At 40.0% G+C, this 17,004-nt stretch overlaps 1 protein-coding gene across 2 annotated transcripts; it reads right to left on the reverse strand.

The window, feature by feature from the left end:
- Window positions 1-1,123: 1,123 nt before the first annotated feature.
- On the reverse strand, window positions 1,124-16,239 carry LOC130208851 (SPRY domain-containing protein 3-like). 2 transcript variants are annotated; one of them, XM_056438208.1, is made up of 11 exons: window positions 16,157-16,239; window positions 14,716-14,862; window positions 14,453-14,528; window positions 11,087-11,211; window positions 10,488-10,620; window positions 10,206-10,394; window positions 6,948-7,097; window positions 4,583-4,640; window positions 3,830-3,949; window positions 3,614-3,735; window positions 1,124-3,511 (listed from the first exon to the last, which is right to left on the reverse strand). In XM_056438208.1, the coding sequence occupies exons 2-11, from the start codon at window positions 14,841-14,843 to the stop codon at window positions 3,377-3,379; spliced, it is 1,236 nt and encodes a 411-aa protein (XP_056294183.1). In that variant the 5' UTR covers window positions 14,844-14,862; window positions 16,157-16,239; the 3' UTR covers window positions 1,124-3,376. The 2 variants fall into 2 exon arrangements, with proteins under 2 accessions (XP_056294183.1, XP_056294182.1); XM_056438207.1 differs by having other exon boundaries at window positions 1,124-3,735.
- Window positions 16,240-17,004: the final 765 nt, after the last annotated feature.

A 17,004-nucleotide genomic window follows, 5' to 3' on the forward strand; every position in this document is an offset into this window, starting at 1 on the left:
AGCAAATGTTTTTTAATTTGAGAGCAAATATTTTTGATTTGCAGCAACACATTTTAGTTTCATCAGCAAAACTAACAATGCATGTACTTATAAACGATAAATTTGATCTCAAAACCTTTTTTTTGTTTGCGTAATAAAGACACACGTCTACCTTCAAGCTGTGGCCGACACGCTCGAGTCTGCAGAGGCCCGACGCTCCGCCCTGCTTCTGCAACAAGAGTGCTTGTTTATTACCTTCGCATTGAAAATGCGGAAGGTAATGTTTTGATCGCCGTGTATTTATTTATTTGTATGCGTGTTATTCGCATAAGTAAAAAAGTATTAGACCGAATCGCATGAAATTTGGTGGGATGATTGGTTATTATCCGGGGACCATTTGATTAGATTTTGGGTTGATCGGGTCAAAGGTCAAGGTCATGAAAAAGGTCAAAATCTTCTTGAATCGCATGAAATTTGGTGGGATGATTGGTTATTATCCGGGGACCATTTGATTAGATTTTGGGATCGATCGGGTCAAAGGTCATGGTCATGAAAAGGTCAACATCTTCTTTTTACCATAGCGCGGTCAATTTATATCCAATTGGCATGCAAATAATGCCAAAATGTTCATAATTCAATGCCGAATCTTGTGATATGCGAAGGTATGCGCTCTACCGAGTGCCCATTCTAGTTCAAAGTGTATTAGTATTAAACGTGTTGTGTGTCCAAATTGCAGCAATACTCTCCTCAAGTGTGAACAGTTTTTGACTCCAGATATGCTAAGGGTATACACTTACAGATATGTATATTTGTATGTCCTTAAATTTGAATAGTTAAATAGAACGTCTCTAACATTAAGCCCCAAAACACCATACATATGCTTCTCTGAACAGCATCTTAATATAATCCCTTTAAAAAGAAATACTATTAACAATAAAACCTGCTACCGTGCTATGTGCAATTATCAAGGTTTAACCATTCAAAAGTCACAACTGTGGGAAGAATATTCATTATAAAACATATTTGGGGGTTGAAATATTGTTCTGCTTTTTATAAAACTAAGATGATCCTATTACTAATTAAGCAGACATCAGTAAATCCTATTCATTATAATTACATTTGACACAATAGAAAAGTTCGAAAGCAGGGTGTAAATATTCTTTATTTTTTAAATAATCTTTGGCATTTTAACCTGAATGATTCAAATGAAAAGAGACAACAACATCAGATCTACACAAGGGCTGGATTGAGAAAGACTTCCTTCATAATTAATTACACTAAAGATACAAGCGGGAGACATATTAAAAGCGTGTGGCAAAAACATGAAACTGGACGGTGAAAAGTGAAAGAAACAAACTTCAGTACATCCAGTTTACAGTACAGGCTGACATGATGTGCAGTGTTTCCTCAGCACAAGATTAGCAGCAGTTGAGCAACATGAATACCAGTCTTTACATTTTTTTGCTGACCAGGTCGGCACTTAACGGAGGCAATTATTCAATTGAATTACCAAGCAAGATTCAGACTCCAGCATGAATCCAATAAGGTGACCTGCAGAGTTCAAAGACATGTGGCACCTTTAGAAGGAGGTGTAGAAGAAGGTTTTCAGTGGGAATGTGGTTCCAGAAACGTGAGCGTCAAAATGAACCAACGTTCCAAAACCGACATGGATTATTTAATCCTTGTCCACCTGGACCCACAGGCACTTTGTTTATGAGGTCAAATGTTTAACAGCAGGCTGGTTGTAAAGCTCGAAGAAGTTTTTACATCTCTTCATGTCAGATTTAACACAAAATGGAAACTATATGTTAACAAACAGAAAATAAATCCTCTAAAAGTTGAAGTAACAATTAACAGCCTATATGATTGTATTTGTATGAGCAAATCAAAACTAGCATCACATAAATCTGCAGAGAAACCTCCTATGAATGGGAATTGATACCAGAAGCACCTCCTTTAGCTCTACACATTTTGTTGTAAAAAGGTAGGTGTTTTGTGTAAAATACAAAAATTACATTTACTATTTACATTGGAGTCAGGGGGATTCAACTTTAACAGTATTCATTGTCAAAAACATTGATTAATTCTGACCAAACAAATAAAACATTTGAAAAAATGCATTACAGGATTTTAGCATTTGTTAGCTGACTTTAACAAACAGCAAAATTACAAATATAACCATAGAAAAGACAAGGCACTTAATTTGGATTTTCCAATACACCTGAGAGCAGCAACTATTAGTTACAGTATGGCTTCAATTTCAAGAAATGTAAATGTTGAACTGGATAAAATATACTCCTTTACCATGTTATGTTCTTAATTAGTCTTTTCCTTCTAGACTCAGGCTTTAAATTGCTATTCTTGGTTTTTCGACCCTATGGTCTACAGAAAATAGTCAATATCATGACTTCAAATGTGTCTTTTTTTAAATATGTGTTTGCAGAACATGTTTATTGTATATAAATGTAGTTATTTATACAAACAATCTACACTAAATATCTCTATATCGTGATATCAAGAGGTTCTTCCTATAGCATGATTTTGGTTTACATGTTGCATATTTTAGAGACAGATGTTTCTCCAAAAAGCTTTGGAGTGACTGACCTGCACGGGTTTTTTTCTACAATTTGGTCAAAATCATACCTGAATAAAAAAAGGCAACAGCTAGTCATAAACAAAAATAAAAAATACTTAATTTGTAAGTTTGCTTTTTAAAACATCTTACTCCCACATAACAATAAAATGTTTTCGATGTAACCTTAAAAGTTGTTCTTACACTTAACCATCCCATAATTCCTAATGCATGTGGCTTGGACAAACCAAACACTCATACTTGGAACGACACTCGGGAAGCAGCTCGTTTGACTGACATTTCTTCACAGAGTAACTCATGGCTCATTTAGTGCGCTACTTCTTTTTGGAGGGTTTTCTGAGCATCATTGCTCAGCTTACCACTCTCACCACTGAGTGTCAGTAGCACACCCTCCATCGGGAGGCGCACAGTGGACCTCCAGCAATGAGTAGCAGCAGGCTGTCTAAGGGGTGCTACATATTTACTGCTGATGCATGTGTAGGCTGTCGTCGGCTCTGATTACATTTTTACATTCATTATTCTGGTGAGACCCTTTTTTGTTTTTGTATCCTTTACAAACCTCCGATTAAATGCTTTTCTTACAAACCATTTAATTATAAAGCACTTCTCTGAGGCACGCATGTTATACTAACATACATTAATTTCATCATTCTTACAGCTCGAGCCTCAGTCCTCTTCTACACTGGAGTGACTTTTCAAGTAACATCTTGGAGCTTGTTGATGTCGAGGTATTATTTATTATCTGATCTCCAAAGATGTAGCAGAGCTCAATCATTCCTCCGTTCTCTGATGTTTTCACTCTGCTCAGCCACTAAGGGGGTGCAGGTCCACTCTGACCTTCTCCCCAGAGCTCATCATGCCAATCGTGGGGTACACGCCTCCTACAGGTAAGGCCACTTCCCTCCGGCCCACAACCTTTCCATTCCTGGTGAAGAACACCTGCTCAAACACAAAGAGGGACAACAAGAAGACAACGTATGCAGGAAGGAAGGAAGTAAGACTCCCTGCTTTTATATTCCAAGAATTTTTACAGCATCTCACCGTGACCTTCCTCCCTTCCAAATTGTCTCCCTCATCGTCCTCATCTTCATTGTTTGCATACAAGTCATTCTGAACCTCACTGGGTTTGGGAACCACATCGAGGTCCCAGTCATCTACGTCCTCTGAAAGAACCCAGACATAGAAAAAGAAAGAAAGACTGGAAGAGGCTGTACGTGACGAGGCACAGTTCTTTGGAAACAATATGAAGATGATCACCTCCACCATCAAGGCTGTAGTCACGTGGAAACATGATCCCGCAGCCCATGATGTCCCCTTCAAAGCAGCGCGGTCCAAAGGCTTCCCCGACCCCGCTGCCCTGGAACAACTTTCCATCATCTACAAAGAACAACAGGGACATTAATCAGAGCTGTATGTCACATGCATGAGAGAGAGAGAGGTGATACAATTAAGACACAAGAGGACGTCTGCCATTGCTAACAGTTATATACATCTTATGTTCACTAGGTGGAGCAGTTTAAAGTTGCACACAAACCTAGACGAACAAACTGATTCCTAACCACAGCCACGGAAAATGTATAGTTTCAAGTTCACCTGACCTGCATTATTATTTGGACTGTGGGAGAAAATCAGAGCAACCGGATGAAACCCACGCAGACACAGGGAAGAACATGCATCACATTGTGAGTTGCAACAATAATACTTGTACGTTTATTGAGAGCCATGTTAACAATGCCTTGATCCGGCTGTTTCCAGCTTGTGAGAAAGCACATCTTGAATATTTGAATTGTTCATAAAATGGCCACCAATAATAATAAATGGTAACAAATTAGTAGTTTCTTCCATGGCCAGAAACATTGGTGACAATCTGGTGCCATAACCAATGTTTTTGCATGCAGCACATACATGTAAGATAGTATGAGACACCGACACTGCCTGGATTTCATCTAAATGCAGAGAAAACACAAACAGATCATCATGCACCACCATCATCACTCAGTCCACACTCACCTGCATGATAGGCTATAGACCCTCTGCTCCAACCCGGATGTCTGTTTTTGGGGTAGTCCTGTGAGACAAAAGAGAAAGGAACATTCTGAATATCACATCTACGAGTCTCAGCAATGACGACATTCATTTTATGACCAGCCGAATCAACGAAGCTAGTAGGAAGGGAGTTATTGATCATGGTGGCTGGTGTGATCCCATCGCAAGGTGGCTTCTATTTTTTATTTATTTATTGACAGATTTGGTAACATTTCTCTCTCTCTCTCTCTCTCTCTTTCTGTTATAACTGTGGCCTTACACTGACTGTTGGTAGCCCTTGGCATCGAGATATGTGATGTTAGGAGCTTAGGACTTCAAGCAGATCTCAGACGGGTGCGGAAAAAACATGAAAACTCGACTGTGAGTTAACGCCTCACAATGTGTTATCCACACAACGTATGTCAATATATATGACCAATCTACATGTTGATTGGGATACCTCGCAAAGACCAGTACAAATATGTATGTGCGTCATTTTGAGAAGTTTCCCCTAATTTAATGTGGGGTTGCACATCATACAGATTTGACAAGCTACAGAAACAGATGACATCATCTATGGGTTATATTATTCACTAAAATAACATTTTAATTGAGAGTATTGACAGTGATTTTTCCCTTGAATATGAAATTTGTTTAGGGGGCAGTTTTTTATTATCTGCATCTGTTTTTACAGTCCAACTCCAAATATTCAGGGTTTCTGGAGCATAAGTTAAGAAAACTGCTCACTTTACTTGTATATGGTGGTTTGATGGACAAATAGCAAGTTTCACCAAGCAATGAGACTCTAATGAGCTAAAACACCTCCAGATTCGAGCGACTTTTTACGATGGGAGGGATTCTTGAGAGAGACACCTTTGTTTTGATATCTGTAGCGAGAGGTAATGCTTCCCATCAGCAGACTGGTGCGTCTCGCAGGAGATGACGGAGGATGTGTACAAAACCTCAGGAATGACCGTTGATGGATTCATAATGCTTCACCAGAATCGCAGATTCATCGGGAAAAACAATTCCAGGAAAACAATCAGCGAAATGACAGCGCTCTATTCTCCACGCCGTCTGACCCGAGGGCGCAACGTGCCCGCGCACAGGAACTAACAGCAGAGGTGTCAAGGGGAGCTTAATGTCGCGGGTGAGTGCAACAGTTACCCACCACCTCTCAGGCTGTGAGCGCCATCACAGCTGGCAAAACGGCAGTGTGATGAGCAAGACTGATGCTCAATCAATTAGCATCCAATAACTGAAAATCCCTGCAGTGCTGCAATATCTAGAGCCACACTTCATTTCATATCTGTTGTTTAAATGCCACGATGTCTGCAACCTCAGCCACCAATAAGCGGTCTCATATTAAACAGGTTGTGCATTAGTTCATGAACATTTCATGTGAGGCCAAAGGCAGCTGAGTGCATCACGTAAACATTCAACATGTCGTCTCTCAAAACCGAATTATTCCCAAAATATGTATCATCGAATCATGTACTCATTTGGGATTTAATACCACTTAATTATAAAATAATAATAATCATTTATTTTTTATAGCGCTTCTCAAGTCACCCGAAGTCGCTTTACAGAGTCCAGAGTCCAGTAGTCATACACACACAGTCATCCCGGTGGTGGTAAGCTACATCAGTAGCCACAGCTGCCCTGGGGCAGACTGACGGAAGCGTGGCAGCCAATCAGCGCCTACGGCCCCTCCGACCACCACCAACATTCATTCACATCCATACGACCGGGGTGAGGCTGCGGTGCATGTCTTTATGATGGTGGGGGAAACCGGAGTACCCGGAGGAAACCCACGCAGGCACGAGGAGAACATGCAAACTCCACACAGAAAGGACCTGGGACGACCGGGACGACCGGGATTCGAACCCAGGGCCTTCTTGCTGTGAGGCGACAGTGCTAACCACTGAGCCACCGTGCCGCCCACAGAGTGAATGAACTTGGAATTGCTTAGCCTGAGGAACTCCTGCATACTGTAAAGGAAAGAGGAGGCATAATAAACCAGGAACTGTATAATCTGAGACGCACATCACATATTTGACTGCAGTTGACATGGGAGATTGGCATATAAATGGAACAACCTGCTTTCTATGGAAAACCAGATGTGGGGTAAAATGAGAGAATATTTATTCTGTTGTTAGCTTTTCCTCTTTCGGTCATCCATCACTCGGGCTGGAAACAGTGAGCGCAATGGTGCATATGAGAGCGCAATGACGAGCAATGAGGGGTGCGGGGGGCGAAGTTTTCTTTCCCGACAGATAACTGCAGAGTGTGCAGGAAGGAACACAGTGTGTCAATGATCATGACACGTGATCATGATGGTGGTTCGTACCCTCCGTGCCAGCCCCAGGGCAATGTAACACTTCTCTCCAGCATCTGTGATCTCCAGTTCATAGTAGTGGAAGCGTGTGTTGAGAGGCCGGCGGGCCTGAGCCAAGCCCACGTCCACGATGCTCTTCCCTTTACCCACGTACTCCAGCAGCTGTGGAAAGAACACAGACACCTACAGTTACCGGCTCAGCAGACAGACAAAGTTAGCATCTTGGTGAAAACCGTGAAGCACCGAGCATGCAATGAGCCAGACATTTCTCTCATGAGTGGATTGCGACCAACAGAGCTAGAAGAGTGAATATTGTTTATGTATCTATGGGCTAGCCACAAACATGACCCCATGAATCCTAATCCTGATGTTCAATGCGTTGTTACTACATGCACAAGGTGTTAGCCACAACAACTTTGTGACATGATAACATGATAGCACTGAACTGCTCTCATATGGCGGTTACAGCTGATAATGCTGCGGTTTGAGCTTTAAGCAGCGCACCTGTCCCATGTCGGGATCCAAAGTCCTGCCCCTTATCCAAGGTAGTGTTTGTTCAACAAGCCTGCAGCACAGTTTGAGCTCAAACGGCGTGAAAATAATTGCTTTCCGTATTTGCTATTCCATGCAAATTCCTGAAAACACATGCTATGAGATCTAAATCAAACATTAATTTAAATTGTATTATCATTGAGATAAATAAACAGAAACACTAATAACTAGCTTTATTCTAGCAGGTTGTTAAACCTTCAAGTAGGTTTAGGGAAGACAACTGGAGGAAGAGTCAAATTATTAGACTGACAAAAAAACTCCTGTGTTTATGATAGCTTCAGATTCTGTCTCTGCTTCCCTCTCAGGTTGGAGTTGAATACGAGGAGAGAGCATGTTTTATTCAGACATTGAGGATGTTAGATGATGTGGCAAAAAAACTAGGTCATGCGACGTCATGCGATTCTTTCTTTTCTGGAAAAATGGGGCAGGATTTTGATTGTATTCATTCATCCCAGCACCAAAGTGTTGGGGACCAAAAGCACATTTCCGTCAGCAGAGATAACATCAGCTGTTTACTACACACAGCAGAGGACATCAACACCAGCAAAGCTGAGTCCATTGAAAGTACAACCTCAAGAAGTAAACAGCTGTAAACAGCTGCAAGTAGAGGAAGAAACCCAAAACAAAGGGTGCTTAATCGTTTTTAGAACAAATACCTCTCATCCAAAAATGTAGATATATGAAAATAAAAATATCAAAGCACATTATGCTATCCACCATAAGCCTTGAAATTCCAAAGAAAAACAACACTCTTGCCTTGTTGCATTACATGTTTTGTCATTATGTCCGTACAGCTTTGTAATTAGTCACAGCAAGAAAATCAGACAGCGGTTTGTGGGCCCTGAATTCATACACGACATTTGTAGAAATAAAGCATAAATAAATGTGTGGGTGGCATACAGGTAATGCCTCAGGGCTATTGCGCTTCTCCTCCCATCCTTTTTCTATTCAGGTTTTATGTGTTACAACGCCTGAGTCACACAAACACTGCGTCACAGGGAGGGGTGGAGTCCCAAACAAAGACAAAGAGAGAGAGAGGTCATCAAGATGTTCTTTAGAAAAAAGTATTTGTCTGTTCATAACAGGTATTTGGAAAAAGCTAATACGTACGTCTGAATTTCTGGATCGCCCTTTGGAAATTTGGGTGAGGACTTGGTTTCTAAGCATCTGCTTGTGGGAACATTTCTCTTTTGACTTGTAACATCTTGTTGTTAATCACTTCCAAAAATACAAAATATATTTGTTTTATCATAAAATACATATTTTTCCCTTTTACTTGTAGCGCGATTAATCAATTGTCATGTAAATGATGGTATTGAAGAAAAATGTTTTCTTCCTGAAATGTAAACGTATAGTTTTAAAGAAACTAAGCTTAGAAATGAAAGGCATTTATAACATTGCAGATTGTTTTGCTTTGAGTTGGCTCGTTATGGACACATCCGCCATAGAGATGGACGCCTTCTCTCGAATATAACGGGACTACTAGGCTACCCCCACCAAAATAATCTACATCGATAACTATCAATACAGATAATCAAAAATATGTGTTTTGGATTTCGAACATATGAACATATAAAATAATCCAAATCAATGCAACATAATCTGTCCAGTCTTTTTTATTCACTTACCAACACCTCCAGATATTTTATTTTTCAAACTAGCTCCCTCTGCAGCCACAAATGCTTTATACGACTGTTTTACTCCCCAAGAGCTGAAAACAGACTTTTGAGAGTAAAATGGGTGTAGTTCTTCTTAAGAGGTTGGGATACTTAAATGACATGCATATGTCATGTTACAAGTTTAAATGCTGATTTAAATAAAATGTATTCTAAACATGTTTTATGAGTTAATATGAACTAATGGGTAAAACTGACTCAAATGTAGGAGTGATGGAGTGGTTTAGAGACTCAAAAAAGTGATTTCCCACTTTTGAAATCTGGTAAAGGAGTCATGCGAACAACATCAGTAAGCAGACAACCTTAATTAAAGCTTTCTGATGTACTACAGACCCATAATCTTGTTTCCATAGAGTCGTACCCTGCGTCATCCTCCCACTGATACGAGTGAATCATTGCACATCATAAACCTCACATTGTTATGTTATATGTAATGTCCCTGATGGCAGAGCTGCTCACAGTGGAATTGGTCAAAAAACAGAGGAACATCTTTTAGCAGGCGCGTGCACAGATAGACCCCTAGTGGTGCTCAAGCACCTGCCCTTTTGCTCTGGATGAGAAAAGTGCCCTTTTTGCTGGAGCCCAATTTTGTCTTCATTAATAAGTATTGAAGAATAAAAGTTACTCTCTGTCATCAATTCCCCCCAAATGTGTTTGGATATCTGACGGGGCATTTATCTAACTTCTTGTGAGAATTTTGCCCCGACATGCTCTGCGGCGCTCACAAGCGCCCGCCACGCCCCTCCCTCCTCCTGGCGCGTTTATTGTCTGGCATTATTTTTATTTTTATTATTTTGTAAATGAAAATAAATTGTAATTGTTAATAGAAAACATGTCATTTTGTTTAGCTCTCATGTCTTCTCACGACACAATGTGTTTCAGGTGTTGCTAACTTCAAGTTACAGTGATCAATAGATAAATCATTTTGGCGATGGGTGCCCTTTTTTTTGGTTCTAGCACCTGCCCCCAAAATGTCTGTGCACGTGCCTGTCTTTTAGTATATACAATTTTCGTTCGTCCATCTCTCAGCAACAGGACTTACCGTGCCAGTCACCTTGATGTCATGGAGACGGCCCCAGTCCTCCTCATGACTATCCACAATCATCTGTCCATCGTCCTCCTCCATCCCCCATTCAGCGTTCAGGTCCAGCAGCACTTCTTCTCCCAAAGAGTGCATTCCCACTGCGGGGAAGAGAGCATCGGGAGATGCTAGGATGTCCACACTGCCGACCTAAGCACACAATCAGACGCAGTGCTGTTGAGGGAAAGCTAGCTGGGAAATGTTAGTACATTCATATTTATATATATAACAAATTACACTTACTTCTTTGCCATTCTTGGTAAAAAACACAGTTAGCTGTCCATCATCAGAGTCCAGAGAAACTCCACAGCCGATTCTGTCACCTCTGCAGCATTTCGGACCAAGCTGCTGTCCTACAGTGTTCCCATTATACAGCCTGTTGAGAGACAAGTAGGAGAGATTGAATAGCTAATCATTAAGGCTCATCATTAGCAGATTTAGCAGATGTTCACAGAAAAACACCAGAAGACACCTAGAAAAAATGTCCAGTAACTGAAAATGAAGGCAATATGGCACATAATCAGAAGCTCATTTGTGTCACCTCCCTCTATGTAAGTCTCTCTAAAAGACGGGATCTCCTAACGACCAGTAAGTATGGACGGGTGGAATGATAACAGCAAGCAAAACCTGTTTCAACATTCATGTGGCTATTATTTTATGACAGAAAGGAAAGAATTGTGGACCTTTATCCTTTAACATGAGGACACGTGTTCTGTGAGCGTGTGTATGTGTAACATTACGCTGTGTCAATTAGAAGTACATTATTCGGTTGGATCTCCATGTATCAATAACAATATGTTCAGTCGACAGTATATATAAAGAAAATCATCTTTGTCACATACTTGCCATCATCGGCATGAAAAGCCACAGAGTGCGGGAGCCAGCCGGGCTGATGGTCCAGCTTGTAGAGCTGAGGTACCAAACCAACAGCAATCATTCCCCTCACTCCTGTATCGATGATGGTCACCTGAAAACACCACAAAGACACAAGACAGAGGGTATAACTGCAGTTCAAAATCTCCGTTTAAGGAACTCCAAAAAACAAATTGACTTCATTTGAATGGGAATGGTGCCAATAAATTCTGTGAACGAAGGAAGTAAACATCAAAACGTAGTTTCTTCGAAACAAGGTGAGGAGTCATTTCCTTTTGGGATCCTGTGGTAACATCTAGAGCTGCGAGTCATGGTCATCATTACACATCATGTGGGAGGCTTCTATTTTGTGTATCAGCAGAACAAACTTTGTTGAGGAAGAGGAAGTGTATGAAAGGAGCGAGTGAGGTTGAAGACGCAATGTACAAGTAATCCTGTCTATACAACTAACACGACCGTAGTCTTCAACAATCAAGACTAAACGTCTACAGCCATGCTCGCTGCTCTGTGAAGCTCCACTCGTGCTTTGAGATAAATGCTAATGGTGGAATGGCAACCTGCTCCAATGACAAAGCAACTATACAGATGATTAGCTTAGACTTAGTTTAGCACATTAGCATGTTAAAATGTGCTAATTATCACACCGATGTCATGGGATCACCAAAGCTAGAGGGACTCGTTCGCTGCAGAAAACAAATGTCTGTATAGAATTTCATGGCAATCGATCCTAAAGTTAATCTCCTAGTTTTTCCGATTTTCTGATAGGAATATCCTATAAGGAGACATAAAGGTTTCCAATTGATGACTTGAGTGATGCAGTTTTATTTGCCAGAAGAGCTTTCTGCCTCTGCTCCTTCAGGCTTTTTACATTTTGCTTTTGGGTTGGCACTGCTTCTCTTTTCACTTCATAAAATGTCCAAACCAACCTGAAACGATATAGCATCTCTTTGTACAGTGCTCCATGTTGGTGAAGTGAAAACCCCGAGGTAAAGAGCTGCCCTTTACCATTGTTATCATAACTGAATACTGACCATATGACATCATATCCCTAGGGAGCCGTACATGGAAGCACTGCAATCGGAGTACTGCTGGCAAATCCACGACATGGAACAGAGGAAACTTTAAAGTTATTCCCCATGACCTCAACGCTGGCCTCCTGAGAGTGAGAGGTAATGCGGACCTTTTTTTCTGTGTCAGTGTAAAACATGCAGATAGACCCTAAAAAACAATTCCAGATCTACAATCAGCATCCACTTTCCTAACATTTATCAGCACATATGCTCATGTATGCAAATCGTCCCCTTCCTCCTCCTGCGTGGCTCCAACAAATTGAGTCACAGGGTCGAAGCACGCGCAAGTCTAAAGGTTAAAAGGGTTAGTTACTGTTTCGCTACACGTGAGCAGGATGTGTGTGTTTTAGGCAAGTTTGAACATGGTTAATTCTGAGGAACAGTCACTGTCCAGGATGTTTGTGTGCTACAGTGTCTAGACGACCAAGGACTGAGAAATAATAAACAAACCAGCACACGATTTGTAATGTGCTGCAACTTATTTGAAAACCAGTTTGCCCGGCTGGGAAAAGAAAGCCCCTTGATCAGATCGAGTCAGTACATCCATCACGTCAGAAGCACGACTGAAACTTTAATAAAGTGTATCTGTATGCAGCAGCTGTACATGCAGTGTTACAGTATCTAGTATTCTGGTTGTTTTACTGGCTGCTTGCTGGGGCTGTTTACATATAAAGAATCTGACTTAGCCGATGTCAACAGCATAGTAATGTCCACTTTAGCTCCCACCAGGCAATTACGACTTGTTGCAGGCATTTTAGCACAATGCCATGCAAGGAGCCATCAAGTGCATATTTCACGTTTTCAAACGAGTCAGCTAGAAACACTATTTTAAAAGTCAGACGTTTGCAAACTACTCATGGAAGAGACATTACCTCATTGAGCTAGCTAGCTACAGCTGATACAATCTTCATAAAAAGTTGTAATTCCTTGCTTGCTTGCTAGAGATGTGAATCCTGTTTTGTCTGTCGCCTTCTGAACTCAAGGACTCAATTCAATTAAATTCAGTTTATTTTATATAGCCCAACATCACAAATTACAAGACTTGTTGGTTTAAAATGTGCAGAGAATTTGAAGTTCAAAATCTGCCTTTGTTATCGTTGTAGACGGCGTATGTTCCATGCTGGGGTTGAAGGCCTGACAGGCCTAGCAACAGTATCGAAGAGGGGCTGGACTCACAACACGTTTGTGTGAAGTGAATTGACGTTAATAACATGAATGTTGCAGGAAATGTGTCAATACATTTATTGAGTTTCTGCTTTCTCCTCTAATCTAAAAATGTATTGTTGTCTCACTTTAAGCACAAATGTTGTACAATAAAAATGAATGCGATCAAAGGTTTGAGACATTTCTTCTGAACCCCAATTGAACTTGGTAAGTTGACTGAAGAGTGTGTCAACATCAAAGTTGTTCAAGAAGAGATGTACAGCATACACAGGTGAATCTGTTGGTATTTGTTCTGTGCAGGGACTTAATTGATGACACACTACTTTGGTAGAAATTATTTTGGCATATATGACTTGAAAAAACAACATTAGCTTCAGTAATCACGTTCAGTCCCAGCGGACAATGCATTTCCAAGCTGAAAGATCTTTGTTTCTCATAAAAGAGCTGTGTCATAATTTCCTTTTCAGTATGGCTCAGCGCAAAGAATAGAAGCAATGAGACATACTGCCAAGTCTCTGTCATAACCACAGAACAAGGGCTGTGTCCCCAAATCCATAATGAATACTAAAAATATAAAAGTTAACGCGATATACAAATCTTCACAAAACAATATTTTGATAGAGAATGTTGTTATCTGAAATTAATCTTAGCTGATACCCCAGGTACTGGAAACCAATGAACTGCGGTGAAAACTAGTTATTTCCAGCTTCAAGGGGTTCGCTCCTTCATGACTGTGGTGTGCTGTATTATCCACCAAACCACAAAAAAATATTGATTTGTGTGCAGACTAGTAATCCTGATTATGTAGAATTTTAGGAAAATTTGTGTGGGAATGAAGCTTATTTATGTATGAAATATTACACTGGCAATTTACTCAACAATAAGCTGTGGTAAATAAACGGCTCAACTCAGGTTTAAGCTCAGTTTGGGTTCAGCATTGAATAAAACACAAGTAAGGACACAAAGTAGAGAAATATAGGAAAGCAATCAGATTTAAAATCAAATGACGAGTGTGGCTGTCCCATGTCCCTGACATAGGGATATGATTGTTTTAATTGCAGCTTCTGTGTCATGGATAAAAAGGAAATGATCAACTCTTACTTCAAAGTAGCGATTTCTTCTCGACAATGGCCTGGCTGCAACAAAACAGCCAACTTCATCTGAATTCCCATGATACCTACAAGGAAATGCAAAAAGAAAAAACTAAATATGACTGCAATCATGAATTCTAACAAATACAAGCAAAGTGGGATGCTGATTCAGCAGCAACGGAGCATCTCTAGCATAAAACCAGGGACGTAATCACATAAGAAATCCGTGTCTCCGGTTCAAACACTCATGGTGCCAATGCTCATCACTGCTACCTGAGTATGTCTCCTTCTCTTAGCATCCTTTTGAGCCGCTCCCGGTATCTCACTGCGCGTACTTCACGAATTTCTCGAATTCGCCTCCTCCAGTTCAGAAAGCGATAATGAAGGTTTATGTCGTCCATGTCTGAAAATCATTACAATCTGGGACACACGGTAACAAATCAAAAAGATGTATTACAGAACAACTAACATTCAATATTAATCTTTAAATAATTGATGTATATAATTAGTGCCTGATGATTATACTTAATGAAATATTCAAATGTTTATGTTCAGTCAATGGTTATAACCATATATAGCTTGTTGGGGAAAAGGGACACAACACAGCAGGTCCTTAAAACCACAGCAAACCTCTTAGACCACAACATAATTAGCACTGTTTCCTGACAACGAGAAGGACCTGGCTTTGATCCTCAGGCCAAACCCTTCCTGTAAGGAGTTGATATGTTTGTGTTTTTCCATTTACGTTTAATCCCACATTCCAGAGACAAGCAAAGGCCTGGACAGTGATTGTCAACTGCCAACAAGCACGAACGTGAGTTTCCTATGTGGGTTAGCCCTGTGATGGTCAGGTGTTTCCCTGGGGTGTCTTCCACTTCATGTGAACTCCAACTGACTCAAGTATCGACTGGCTCTTATGTTGATGCCTGTGTATAATACCGTTAATAATACCCTTACTCAGTGATGCGTTTCTGGTCTTTCTCTGCCTGTAATACTGCAAACCTAAATGCCAATATTTAAACTCAATTTCTGCAACTTTGATGATTTTCATAATTTATAAATCTGCTAATTGGATAGTCTATAAAATGTCAGACTGTAATGAATGCCTATTAAACCAGTTATTAATATTCATATTTGTAGATTATTATTATGTTTCTGTCCATCAACTAATCTATCAGCGGTCAGCCAAACGTCGGTGCATTAACTAGTATGCATTGTTGGTCCTTTCACATTTATAAAACGATAATTTTATGATAATTGTTTTTATTTTCACTGGCTCGCACATCGTAGCATTACACAGACTGACGCAACGTCATGGGTAACATAGTTTCGATGCCTGAACAAGTTGTCTGTTTCCCCCCCCAAAAGTGATAATTACACCAAGTTACCAGTCCAACTACGACTGAATAGTACAGTTAAGGATCTAATTGGTGATGTGTTTCGATAAGGTCAATAAATCAGTCTAAAGATCGCCGCTACAACTAACTTATCTCAGATGATTATTATTTGTTGCGCGTTAACTTCTTTGATTTACTCTTTTACGAGCCTACCCTAAACGCAGCATTGCATATCCCAAACTACAGGCACGACTCGTTTGGCCGGCTAGATGTTTCAGAGTTACAGCATTACGGCTAATGTTGTACTGTAAACATCATTGTATCTTAGGTTATACACAAACTATTTAAGGCCTAATTGTCTCATGTGGTTTCCTTACTGTTTTAAAACTTGTAACGCGTCGTCCTTCGGTTTTTCTTCCAATTTTAGGAGGTGAAGTCTGTCACTTTATGTCCAACCTGCGCAGTCGGAAGTCCCGCCCACTTAACCGAGCACATCAGAGTGATCTGCCTGCAGTCTTTAACCTGTGCACTGCCGCGTGTTAATGTAGTCTTTTAACAGTCTTTTTACAGTTTGTGTTTGCATAATGTTTTGGAGTGACCAACTATATAAATATTGAAATCAAATGCCTTAAGAGCTTGTAAGAAAAAAAGCATCGTAACCCTAAGGTTTTGTCAAAGAGAAAGAGTTTTTATGAAATACAGTGGGTTCATAATAAAAAACATAACTTTGGGTGAATTATTCTTATATCTTCTTGTCTGTATTCTACAGTCATAAGTAATTAAGCTTTTTTTTTTTACTTTTGGAAAGGCAAGAATCACACAGTGGTTAAAGTCTAGTCTTATAAAGTCTCACAAAGAGGATATTCCATTGAAGCCCGCTTTGGACATCTTTTCTCTGGGGTAATAATATTTGAGAAACATTAAAAAAAGATATTGTTTCATACATCACCAAACATTCTTAAGTGACGAATTGTGGCCTCTTTATTTAATTTACTTTTTCTTCGATCACATGTTAATCTAATGTTGTGATATATTAATATATTTAATTGAGAAAAGGTTACTTAAATTTCATGAAAATAGTAGAATAGGTGGACAAAATCAAGATACCTGTGAATTCAAAATCACCACAGAGGCCAGATGAACTAGTCTCAGTAATATTCAAGTCAAGTAACTGTATTTCTGTATTGGCTCATATTTATAACTATATTGTTTTTGTATCTGCAAA

Source organism: Pseudoliparis swirei, chromosome 18 (assembly GCF_029220125.1).
Source record: "Pseudoliparis swirei isolate HS2019 ecotype Mariana Trench chromosome 18, NWPU_hadal_v1, whole genome shotgun sequence".
Taxonomy (NCBI): Eukaryota; Metazoa; Chordata; class Actinopteri; order Perciformes; family Liparidae; genus Pseudoliparis; species Pseudoliparis swirei.

Bases quoted from the DNA above. Each gene is read 5' to 3' on its own strand.
- LOC130208851 (XM_056438207.1), bottom strand. From the start codon at position 14,843: ATGGACGACATAAACCTTCATTATCGCTTTCTGAACTGGAGGAGGCGA. The intron at 10,621-11,086 runs GTATGTGACAAA...GTCTCTCAACAG, and splicing joins TTTCATGCCGATGATGGCAA to GCTGTATAATGGGAACACTG. The intron at 7,098-10,205 runs GTAAGTCCTGTT...TTCTTTCCACAG, and splicing joins ACATCAAGGTGACTGGCACG to CTGCTGGAGTACGTGGGTAA.